The sequence below is a fragment of the Dermacentor albipictus genome, chromosome 1, assembly GCF_038994185.2.
Source record: "Dermacentor albipictus isolate Rhodes 1998 colony chromosome 1, USDA_Dalb.pri_finalv2, whole genome shotgun sequence".
Lineage (NCBI taxonomy): Eukaryota > Metazoa > Arthropoda > Arachnida > Ixodida > Ixodidae > Dermacentor > Dermacentor albipictus.
Genome location: NC_091821.1, coordinates 488,419,490 through 488,432,746, shown reverse-complemented (window position 1 = coordinate 488,432,746; position 13,257 = coordinate 488,419,490). Strand labels below are relative to the sequence as shown.

At 43.5% G+C, this 13,257-nt stretch overlaps 1 protein-coding gene across 5 annotated transcripts in view; it reads right to left on the bottom strand.

The window, feature by feature from the left end:
* The window catches only part of LOC135912764 (polypeptide N-acetylgalactosaminyltransferase 11-like), an 80,951-nt gene that overhangs the window by 37,222 nt on the left and 30,472 nt on the right, over window positions 1–13,257 (bottom strand). For all 5 annotated transcript variants that reach the window (XM_065445329.2, XM_065445306.1, XM_065445314.1 and 2 more), the window contains exons 8-9: window positions 3,989–4,227; window positions 1,093–1,210 (exon numbers count right to left, since the gene is read on the bottom strand). In XM_065445329.2, the coding sequence (XP_065301401.1) occupies window positions 1,093–1,210; window positions 3,989–4,227 (357 nt within the window). The remainder of the gene's footprint in view (window positions 1–1,092; window positions 1,211–3,988; window positions 4,228–13,257) is intronic.

The window sequence follows — 13,257 nt, the reverse complement described above, 5'->3', positions numbered from 1 at the left end:
TTGGATGTACATTTGACTTCTACTTTGTTTAGGAGCTTTAATGTCATTTTACATTATTTTTTCTACTTCAGGCACATAGAATGTGGACGCACATTTGATTCGGGAACATGTTAGAGCTGGGCACAAATACTGCCAAATGAATCGGCAGCATGCTTTGCCATTGTTTCTGCATCTTGTTCAATTCAACCCACTGGATAATTCAATCGATTGTGACGGTCCCGTCACGGTCGAATTTGACTGAAGTTCCAACTTCACTGGTCAGTTCGCATGTGCCCGAAACCTAATGGTGACAAGCAATGGTGACCCTAATGGCTGCAGCATTCGTTTATGTAAGCAGTAGGGCATAATGAACAATTCGAAGACAGTTTGGTCTGTCTTCGAATTCAAACCAGACCTTCAAACAAAATCAACAGCACAGCATGAATGATTGTAGCTGGCAAAGCTTTGGGTGATGTCCATGTGCCCGCATTAGCCGATGCGTGTGAAGAAGAGTTTGGATCCGTAGGCAATGAGCCGGCAACTACCATGAATGCCTACAAAGTTTGTGCATATGCTTATTGGATGGAACGGGATAAGCTTGCGTGCATGCAGAATGTCGATAAATTTCAACTGCTTTTACACAGCATAGCCTAAACTGACACTGTTGCTGAGTCATCTGCACACCATCACAACCCTTGACCTGCCGGCCTCATGTAAGGCCTGCACCCTGTAACAAATCCTTGCACGAGTAAATACAGTATTTTAAGCGAGCCTCAATAGGATAATCTTACCATCTCACACCAGCTGTAGGGATTGCTCAAATGATATTTCATAGGAATAAAGGATTTAATGAGAGCTTCAAAAAGGTAATGTGAAACAAAAAAAGAAGGCTCCCTAAATGACTGAAAGTAATGTCTACACAAACACTGGCTTGGCTCGAGCCCTGATGCAATATTTCTCGCAGATTGACTAGCTGGTACAAGAGCTGACATCTGGCTCGGGCTGCTCAGAAATCTTCATATGCCTTTGTTCTGCTGAAACAACTTTAATAACAAGCTCATAGCCCTGTAAGCTGCATCACACGGCAATTGTATTTCTTTTGGGACTGCTCACCCGGAAGGAGATCTCCAGGTTCTCACCCCCCCAGATGTCCATGCCGTCATCGTAGTCGCCCAGCTCGTGGAAGTACCGCCGGTCCATGGCAAACAGGCCGCCGGCCATGGTCGGTGAACTGCAAGAGGCACAATGGGTGAGAGGCAGATGCATACGGGCACTGCTGTGCACACAAGCTCAGAGCAACAAGAACTGGCCATGCTCAACACAAGCTATGCTTCAGATGCAGCAAGAGTTTGTGAGTTAATTGGTTGGACATTGTCGTCTTTATCTTCATGCCACCACCTCAAATAAGCTTTCATCACTCAACAACTTGCACTTCTCAAGACCACACTTCCTTAAAGCACGGTAAGGCCTCCGCTAGTGCTCAGTGATACGTTTCTGATAAGAGCATTGTGTGCAGTACCATGCAGGTGCCACTAGGTGCTACAGTCTAAACCACTTATAACAATACTCGGGGGCCAAGGAAATCCCATTGTTATAGCCAATAACTGTTCAACCGGGTTGCACATAGAAAACAGAGGGACAAAAGCGCAAACAATTTTAGACAGAAAGAAGCACAGTCAAACCCACTTATAGCAATGCAGGTTTAACAATACCCGAAAGTAACAACAAGCAGCTACCCCAACCTGAACATTTGTCTGTGTTTTTTGGTAAAATTAACCGCTTACTACAATGCTCTCACGCAGCATTATTGGCTACAAATAAATCTGGATAGTGGGTGTCTGTGCCAAAAACAAAAAGAATGCAAAATCCAGGAAAAGAAAAAGAACGCCGGCCACTTCACCACTACCCCCTTTGCGCTACGCACCCGCACATCACGCCTTAGTCGCCCCTTTCCAGTCTCCTTTCCACTACTCTGACAACGGCGAAAAGGTGGAAGGGAGCAACAAAAGCGTGATCAGCCATGCAGGGTGTGCTACAAAGGCAGGTGTGATAAACGGCTCGCATTTTTTCCACAGGATTTAGCATTCTTTTGCCTTTCAGAGCACACACACCCTGTGGCCAAATTTAACTGTTTAGTGAATGAAGTGGCATGGATTCATTGTAGTAAGCGGTTTATTTTACTGTAGAAAACATGTAAAAGTGGACGGTGCATGGGCTCCTCATTGTTATATCCGACATATTGTTCAAATCGTTACCATTATACGTGGGTTTCGCTGTATATTCAGAAGGGCTCTAGCTAGATTAAACTTATATTATTCAAATAAATTTCTGGTTCCTTTGGAGTTCAAATCAATGAGGTTTCACTGTACTTGCGGTTGCTCTTTAATCCATGCTACCTTCCTGTTTACAGCTATCATTTGTGGTTTCATCAACCAGTGCACAGTCTTTAGATTCCTTTCAAGTACATTGCTCCAACTTTCAGCACCATAGGTTAGTACTAGCAGATTGCAATACCTATATACTTTTCTTTTCAAGCATATTGGTACGCTAGCACTTATGACTTCAAACTTCCAGCCCAAATGCACTGCAACCCCATTTTTATTCGCCTGCACATTTCCTTATCGTGATCAAAGGCTTTTTTGACTATGTTGCCCAGGTATATGCTGCGTGCTGTACTAGGACACTTGGTTTCACTACTTTCAAGGCGGTTTGTCGGCTTTCTGAGTGTCACGTGGCTGCTGCAAAAGGATACGCGTCAGATTGGCACCAAACCGTAACACTGGTCAGTGACACTTGATGACGCCGATTAGGCCTAATGGCCTGAGCAGTCTGGCCACAACAAAAATTAACCTCAAGTCGCCACGTAACACTTGCTGCTAATATGTTTTTATGGGTGGATCGTCATGTAATTGGTCCCGAGGTGACGAGTGCGGCTTAGATTGACGGCTCATATCGATGGATGGCTGTTGAAGTGGTGTGAAGTTAGTCAGCATGTATTCAACAAGATCTGCAAGATTATCAGTGGCTTATTGGCTCGATCTTCACACATGCTTTGCACTTTACGAATACATGCTGCTTCTGTTTCCATTCCCTCCGTCCACGTTGCATTGTTATTGACTGGTCCTGTCGACTGGGATGCATCTTGTAGCAACAGAGGCAGCCTCAGCCCTCACGGCAACAGTCTGTGAACTGCAATGTTCGGGCGCTGTGTGTGCGATCCCCACCTCAGGGTGAGTCAGGCGGCCCGTCGTTCCTTTTCACCGAAAGCGTTCCTTTTGCACCAAAAACGAAGTAACATGCTCACTTATGTGGCATCACACATGAGGGGCTCCACAGCACAAGCGACGTGTGGCACTGCGCAGGTCTCTACACCAAATATTTGAAAAGTCGAATAGTAGATATTCGACTTGCGAATCGAATTACTCAAACATTCACTCTTTGATTCGGTGATGTTCGATATTTGTACACCCCTACTTAGCACCCATTTTGTAGCTAAAATATTGAGACCAACACCATTTGTCTGCCCTATGCAACACATGAACTGCCTAACCCAGTTTCCTTCTCCTAATCTTAGCCAGGATACTGGATACAGCAATTGGCTGTCTAGGGTATGCCGTAGTCTTCCTACGGCTGTATAGAAGTTTAAAAGAAATATGTATAACCTAAGATTGCAACAGCAAATACAGCACTGTCCAATTGAAAAGATCCTGTATGGATGTGCCAGCCAATTACATTCACTTATTTCCATGATGCCACAGTGAAGGCAAACTACATTCAACGTTATTGTCTCTGGGGCACTATGATTAGGAGCACGGAGGCACCAGGGTACAGTGCAGTTTTCTGGACGGAGCTTATACTAAATCAAGTTGTAATCAAGTACAATACATATTCTTATTTTGAGGACACACATATGTCAGCCTCCAAACATAGCTTCTATATAGAAAAGTACACTAACATTCCCAACACCTGTATGTCCCGACACTATCTCATTGCTTTCGCATGCACTCACGGTATGGGGTCAATGGCTTGCCGCGGCCCCCGCAGCCTGGGTGGAGATTCCCACTTGAAGTGGAGTCCCCAGTTGAAGCCGCCGCGCACAATGGGCGATGCGCTGTACTCGAAGGTGTCCGCATTGATGATGTCGATGACGGGGCAAGTGACCGTGGTGCGGTTGGCACCAATGCGTGCCAGCATGGGCTCTAGCCAGCCCACATTGACTTCACAGTGGCTGTCCAGGAACACCAGCACCTGTGTGCAGAGTGCCGCGAACATTCAGAGGCAGAACCTCACTTGCGTGAAGTAATTCTGTAGGTCACGAGCAAGTAGAATAGAAAGTTGGACACTGTCCAGCTAGCTCTCCCCGGTTGTGGTTGGGGAAACACTCATGCTTGCCTTGCTTCAGCACCTGCCTTCTTTATTTTCACAGGTTTGGAAGATGGCAATCTCTCAAAACAAGTGCCTGCACTTTCTATATCCTAAAGGACCATGGCAGGAAACTTAAGCAGACTAGCCATTCCTTCAACTCTGTACTCATTTACTGCCCCTCTGACTTTTGCCAATGCCCCAAACTTGGTCCGAAATTAATAATAATAATAATAATAATAATAATAATAATAATAATAATAATAATAATAATAATAATAATAATAATAATAATAATAATAATAACTTTATTTCGATCAATATACAAGATGGCTACGCAATGTCTAGATCCTTTGTTACAGGCTAGTTATGGATACATGCAATTAATGAAGAAAAATAATTTATTTGGACATGCACACGTTCATTTTTTTTTTCGCATTTAAAAGTCCCATACTTTGTGAGAAAAAATAAATAAAGAAAGAAAAGCAGCCAAACAAAAACCAACAAACAATGGTGCAGACCGCCGCAGGAACAAAAAGGCCACAACCCCTCCCGGCTCAAGCGTGCACCAGACCCCACAAGCCGGCGACATAACCATCAGCACTCAAAAGCAGAAAGGCTTAGCTGCCATCAAAACTGATCCGTGGCACCCACGATGGTGGCCCCTCAAAGCCAGTGAGCCAGTGTACATCCGAGACAAGACCCATGGCTGTCCCCACACATGCATGCTGGCAATAAGGATGCATGAATACAACTGCTACACATAACGTCATTGTTGTACACATGTGACATTACAAGAACTGGTTAAACATTATAATGTTTTAGCTGTTTATGAAAAGACTTAACACCTACTTAATATTCCATCAACGTGGCAATAATGTACACTGATACGCTATACATACATTGTGATGCATTTGATTCACAGCATGTCAAGTAAGAACATGGGTACACACACATTTGCACTTACATTACTGTACATCCATAAACACATACACAGAAGCAATAAGCAAGTATAATAGTAACGCCATAGCTAGTAGCTGGCATCGTTATAACCGTAGATAAAACACATTTTAGATCAGAAAGACTATTTTACCATAGTACAGTCAACAACTTATTATCGACAAGCCCAATTTTTCAGACATGCCAGATACTTCGGACGCCTTTGCAGAACTGCCACGTACCCCATAAAGTCAATGCATAAGAACGTCTGAAATTTCACATGCAAAAAACCTTCCTAGTCTGATTTTCCGGGGTTTTCGGCATTACCGCAGGTACGAAATGGCATTTATCAAAGCTATCGCCACCGCCAGCATTTTGATTATCTCGTCGCCTTGAACCGGCGCTCTCGCACGCAAATCAGCTGCCAGCCGCTGCCACCAATGTGGCAATGCTAGGCGTAGATACCTCAACATTCACTACCAAGGTTCTTGCTGCTCGGTGCCATGTTTTTCATTGAAACAATGTGCTGCTGTTTGCAATGGCGCCGACTCCACCTTAGAATTCCTCGCCAATGGCTTCGAAGCTCGGAAAGCACGGAGCGTTGCATAATGCCAGTTTCTCAAAGTCAGCCTCGACTCAATATAGCATTGTTACACGGTGAAGCATATTCAATGTATTGCGGCGAACCATATTAGAAGTGAGCAGGGGCAATTGTCACGGGACACGATATGTTCACCTTAATTATGCACCTCCTAACACAGTACGAGCACCCATATGCCTAATAAGTATACTGGCAGGCCTTTACAGCTATTTTGGACGTGCCTGTGCCGATTGGAGCCCTTGGGGGCAGTAAAAGGCATGCATTCATTTTTTCAGACTGCCTGATTTTTCATACGCGTTTCACGGCCCCTAGGGTGTCTGAAAAATCGGACATTGACTGTATTAAAATTACCTGTCTCCCTAATGTTTGTAAGGTGCAAGTTCCATAATTTTACACCTACATAATGTATGCGCCACTGGCTGTATTAGTTGTGACACATCAGAACCAGCAATTTCTTGTGATAGGCTGAGTTATTGTTAACTGTCGGTGCATTAAAGATAGTGGCAGGAAATGGCACATTACATCTAGTTATTAAGCATACTAATAGGGCAATGCGGTAATGTACCAGGTGGGATAATCAAATTACTCTGTTCGCAAGAAAAATACTTCTTGATGGTGTAGCAAAGCTTGCATAATTGATTATCCGCAAAGCTCTCTTCTGAAGCTATATTACAGGCTCCAAGTATGTTTTGTAGGTAAATTTCCAGGCTTCAATGCGATAAGCTACGTGAGAATGAACGAGACAAATATATAAGATTCTCAATGTTTTGAAACTGAAATGACTGCGCCTTCGTGAGCATGAAGCATGCGGAAGAGAGCTTACCACATGGCCTGTCGATATGAGGCTCTCAGTTCAGAACCGAATCAAGGGTTACCCCTAAGCAGAGTACCGAGTCGACTTTTTCTATTTCATCACAGCCAATAGTAATGCTGTACCGCAAGTTTTTTCTTAAACAGGGATCTAAAAAGAATCATTTTCATTTTTTTAGCATTTAAAGAAAGCCGATTACTTTCAAACCATTTACTAATGTATTGAAGCTTAGTGTTGATTGCTTTAATTGCCTTATTTAAAGAATTACTGCTGACCACAAGAGCAGTGTCACCGGTATACATGAAGGCATGTGCTTCATTTAGGCAGCCCGGAAGTTCATTGATATATACTGTACATAATACCGACCCAAGTACCGATCCTTGTGGTACATGTATAGTAATGTCAGAGAGACTTCAGACACGCTCATCAATGACCACTGCTTGTTTACAGCCAACGAGATAGCGTTTTAAAATGTCTAAGGAAATGACTCAAAATACAGGTCTTTCAAATTTCATAAATAATACACGATAGTCGAGTGTCAAATTCCTTTCTTAAATCTAAAAATACTCCTATCCATATTTCATTGGTGTTCAAGGCTTCCTTTATTATATCAGTTAAAGACAAAATAGCCGTAGTTGTCAATCGAGACTTCTGAAAGCCATGTGCACACAAGGATAGGATATTTTTATATAAAGGTTTGGTTATTGTACCAGCCAGGAGCTTCTTGAAAGTTATACTTACACAGTTAAGCACCAATTTAGATTGGTAATTATTTATATCATTGGGTTCCCTACTTTTATAAACAGGTGTCACTCTAGCTACATTTAATACATCTGGGTATGTACCCATGTAAAAGTCTTTTTTAAACAATGTAGTGATAGTATGCGCCAAGATTTCTATGTTATTTTTCGCCATGAACACTACAATACCATCGAAACCAGGTGCCTTTTCTCTGTCTACTAAGTTTTTGCTAATACGTAATCACTGCTATCCTGCTCAGCCCCCTTACTGTATGCAACTACAATGGCTAAAAAGTGATGAAAGTGGCCAAGTTTTAACGTTAAGGACTTTCACAGTGGGAATCCCTACCAGCTCAACAAGATTGTGATGTGCACAATATGGTCTTCGCCTGCTACACAAGTGACAGGCCCATAGACATGTACCATCAACATATATAGAAAAGAAAGCACGAAAAAACTGATAGGAACACCTGTTCCTTGAAAACTGAAAGGAGGTTCAATATGCAATCATTCTGTAGCCAGTCTTTAAGCATGGCAGGAACCCAGATGCACATTGTGGAGCTTGTATAAAGCCAGTGTTACATATGCAGGCGAAGCCGGAAACACAATAATGAGGCCTAGTCACTTTCAATTAGTTTGCATTCAAATTTATGGCGATAGTACAGTGATGTTGCAAAGCTGACACAGCTGAGCTTTGTATCATCACTGTTCAGTCAAGTGCAAAAGTTTACGGTAAGCAGGATCTGAGAAAAAGTCAAACTTTCTAGCAGTTCATGTCTGCATCCACGAAAACCATACCACATTGTGATGCTTGCATAAGCTACAGTACACAGTGAAAATCCGAATACAGTGAAACCTTGTTCATATTGCTTGGAAAAGTGTACCAAGCAGAAAAACATACGATCTGAAGTTACTGAAAAATTTGGCAACTCCACTGCAGTTGACGTCTACATAATGCAAATTATTACAGCCTGAGATGCCAGCATGCACCATGCTGGTGGGGCCCGAGTGGACCGAGGGACACATTGCTGTTTTTGTGGCTTTGGCCAGCTTACGTTTGCACTCCTCGAATTGAGCCTACATCAACAGTTTCTTCAGGCAGGGCATTTGATGGGACATTCTGGCTTTCCCAGTCGTTTTGGCATAAAACGTTGACGTACATCGACCTGATGGGGCCTGAGGTGTGCGTTATCGTTTTCCTGTTGCGTGTTTCGACACCTTCCTGTCCACAGCCATTCTTATCAATATCCCACTATTGATGGTTACAAATTCATATTTTGATGCTTTCCGAGTGCTTCTATACAGCGAGAGCCATCGAATGGGTTAAACAACAGCTATATTTCTAGGTTCCACTTTTGCGTTTCTGTTTTCCACTGCGCGGGGATTTCAATGTGCCTTTCTAGTTTGGGTGACCAGCTCTCGTAGTTTCTAATATGGCATCAAGGTCATGAGCTGCTGCTCCACAGAAACGAGAAATTTCAATGGATTCCAATGCACCTGAGCTCGAGTTTCCTGCCAATGGTAGCAGCAGACTCGGAAGTTAACTTCTGACGCACTTTCTAGCAAAAGTGCGTCAAATTATCCCGGAACGTCAACAGGCATCTACAGGCGAGTTTTGCTTTTTACTCCGGACCACTTCACCGCTGTCTTACATTGACCGAAGGATATCCTGCGTGTTCTAAATATCATAGTTGTTATATGCAGGGTGTCAACATCGTTTGGGCTGGACCACTTGACAGGGGGCACGAAAGAGTGGAGTCTTGCACACGAAGACAGCATGGAGCAGACGTTAGCATTGTGCTCTGGAGTGCCGTGCAGCACCGTCAATTTCTGTCTGTTCTTCATCGCAGAAACCATAAAGGACATACCAAATTCACACGATTGTAAGTCGACTCGAATATGAGTCGACCCTCCTACATCGCATGTGACAGAAAAAAAAAAGATGGACATGCCCGAGCGTGCATTCCATAAAGAAAATTTATTAGTAGCTAGCATGGTCACTGGACTACTCATCTTCACATGTGGCATCGTCCTCACTAGGGCTGCCATCGTCATCACTGCTACGGTCCCACAGCCCGTCGTCGTCCAGCGAAATTCCACATTTAGCAAACGACCACACCACGACATATTGTAGAACAGCCGCCCATGCCGAAAGCACCCAACCACACACAGCCGTCAGGGAGGCTCTTTTGATACGTCCGCTTCGCGTAAGTTCACCAGTCTTCTGTCGCCAGTCACTCATACTCACGGCAGAGCAAGTCATTAAAAGGCGAAGATCCAGGCTTGTTTCATGACCATGTCGTACGTCACTGGCAGGGACCCATCACGCATTTCAGCGACGTATGCCGCAAGCTTGGCCTCCAGCTCCGGAAAGTGTCTTGACATCGGCCTGCGGAAACCTCTTCGCTTGCTGTCACAGGTGAAACTTTTGCTTCGCTGCAGTCACCACTCTCGCACCACCCAATAAGAAACATCAAACTTGCAGCCTGCTTCTTCAGTGTAAAGAATGGAATTTGTTTCTTCAGTGTAAAGAATGGCAGCCCTCTTGAACGCTGCTGTGAACGAGCAGTGTTCAAGAGGGCTGATGTTTAGTGGACTCGGAGCACCCATGACGACTGAGGAAGCATAGAAGAAGCACGTAGCCGGCAGACAAATCAAACGCTTGAAACTGAAGAGCTACAGGGACAGAGAAACACATGTGCGGTGTCTGCTCTTCCATGAACTATCGATACTCCCTGCAAGCGCCGCTGTTCTGAGGGTGCCGTGCTGAATCGAACAGTAGAACTTCCTTCAACTATTGACACCCCCTCCATGAATGCTGTGTGCACTATAAAACCCTCAAAAATGTTGAAAAACCCTTTCGAAAAGTGAACAAACATACAGGATAGCAGAAAGCTACAGGTAGGGTTGTGGGGCAAATGTACAATTGTAACTACATTGTAACTCCCCTGATATCTCGGTGGTCTTGCTTTTTTGGCAGTGCCATGCTTTGGTTTCGATTGTAAGCTGATGCCCCCCACCCCACTTCGGATTTACAAATTTAACAAAATAGTCTGACTTACAATCATGTTAGTACGGTATGCAACAGCCCAAATAAATATGCATGGATGGATATTTTTAAGAAGCCTTCATACAGCAAGAGAGATGTATCATGAAGAGAAGTCACCCCAGAGCAGATGCAGAAGTTCATCGGACTTCTCATATACATGGGAATCATGCAAGTCCCACGCTTGCATCGTTACTGGAATACACAGAAGTTATTTTCAGGGCTTCTTCCACCTACAGTGATACCAAGAGATCACTTCAAGGCATTGCTTGCCTTCCTGAATGTGTCTGATCCAAAGAAGACTACTGCCGCATCCCATGGCAAGCTGCATCGGGTATCTTCTCTACTACAGCACATGAATGATTCATCCGTAAAATTTTTTCAACCCTGTCGGAACCTTTCCATCAATAAGAAAGTGGTCAAACCAAAAGGCCAGTCCAGAATTTGGCAGTACATGCAGAACACAGTGATCAAAAGGAGTTAAAAATAATGGGTTTTGGCAAATTCGGAAACTGGATACACTGTTCAGTTTAGTGCACATACGGGAAGGCACAAAGCATCTAGCGTGTGTGGTTTGGCATCAAATATGGTCACATGGCTGTGTGAGAACTACCTTGATAAGGGCACCATCATTTTTTTTCTTAATTTCTACACTTCCCCATCTTTGTTTGTGCATTTATTGCAGCACAAGGTCCTTGCTTGTGGCACAATGTGGAAAGATCAGCGTTGCTTTCCGAGTGAATTCAAAGACACCTGGCAAGAGGAAAAGGCGAAAAGAAGGGATATTCACTGGCCACATTTCGTGCCTGCAGTGAAAGAACAGATGGGTTCTGAACATGATCTCGGCAGCACACACAGCAAACAAATTCGTGCTTGCAAATTGAATAAAGAAAGCAGGCAATACGTGGGTAGAAGTCTCCATGAGGAAGCCTCTGCTTGTCAACAAATACAATGTTTGAATGCTCGGAGTTGATAAATCAGGCCAACTCATCGAATCCTACAACGGGCTCATGAAATCTGTGCATTAGGGGAAGGCGCTGTTTTTTAATGCAGTAAAATAGTGATACTATAGCTGTAGTGAATAGTTTTACCCTGTTTATTTGCCCGGAGCATCACCGGCTGAATCCCACAGTGCCAGAATTGTTGAGAAGTCTGCGCTGCGACTAGTTTCCCTTCAAACTGGAACTCACTCAACAGCTATTAAGATTTGATGAGCCACATTTTGCATACGCCAAATTTACTCCTGTTGTTTCCTCAAGGAATGCAACTCAGGGTCAACAGCACAGGTCACAAAAAAAATTTAAAGCTACATAAACTGTATATTGTACAACGAAGAAAAAAAAAAGTGATCAGAAAACAAATGTTTTCTGCGAAAAACTGACAGCAAGCCTATGTTTCACCAGATCGAGGAACTGCTTCGCACGGCGGTCACCAGCGCTAATGTTTTCCTAATTATTTAAGGAATTTTTGCACATACAAAACTTATATTTGCAGGAATATTGTCGATGGCCTTTGTCTTAAGAATGTATATTTCGAATTTTTTTAGTGTTCATTTCGTGCAAAGCACCAATGATGTATCTACAAAACTTTCTTTCCTCCTGTAACTATATTTTTGCTTTGATAACTTTTTTCAGACAATTTTTATTAAATCTGTTGTACAAGACTAACCCAATGAAAAGATAATTTTTTCTTTTGTAATTTGATACTATACGTTTTAGTATCAAGCAGTATTTTCTGTGGTAGAAAAAATAACTGTTTCCTAGGCTATCCAAAAACTACCGATTTTCCCACACGCAGGAAAGTGTTAAGACAGCCACAGGGAACGGTAATGAAATCAAGCTGATGGCCAACTTCAGAATGCAATGCCACAAGAGCAAAACATGACGCCCACTTTGCGCCACCTGCAGCAGTGAACAGTGGTGCGTTTGGGTTATTGCCTATTAAAAGTGTGCAGTATGCTTCCAATAGCACAATGCCATGTGCGCTGTCAGACAGCTAGATAAATGAAGATGCTTGTCGTGATAGGGCTGGCAGCGATAGCTGTGAATGCAACGTGTGACGACCGCAACAGAGAGTGCTCTACGCACGAGGAGATTTGCTGGTGCCAAACGAGAAAACTAAGTGCGTGCAAGCATTGTCGTGCAACGTAAACGGGTGAGTACTAGGGGAAGCTGTCGTGGTGGGTGCCTACTGCTCCCAATCACACGTGGCTCACATCTTTTCTTGTTCATGCGGGGTCTAGCAGCTGGGAAACGTATCACGATCGCAGTTTGGTGATGTAATAAACGTTGGCGCCGAAAGATTGTGCTTTCCGGCAACAGATAAAATAGAAGTGTAACTGTATTGGGTCATTTTTGTATTCTCGATCGTGAATGTTGGCTTGGGAAAACCATACAAAATAGGAATGTATGAACAAGGTGCTACTATACCAGGCTATGTTTTTAGGTTTAAGAGATGTCCAACCTTTTCTCAGACCCTGCAGTCCGTAAAGTTTTGTGGTTTACTGTAAATCAACATGGCAGTTTGCAGAGAAGTCCAAAGTGGCAATTTCTAAATAATTTAGAACTTCAAAAACTGTGCATATATCTCTGTAAATCACGAATGCATAAAGCTAAACTTTTTTAACAATACATACAACAGCTAATGGCGGTGTCACTTCAGGCGGTGGCAGGCATCCAAAATGGTCATACTGCTTATCATCCATGAATGGGTTCAGCTGGCCTTCTAGCGCAAAGCATCAATGCGCTGATTCGAGACTGTGTGACTTTTCTCCATGGAA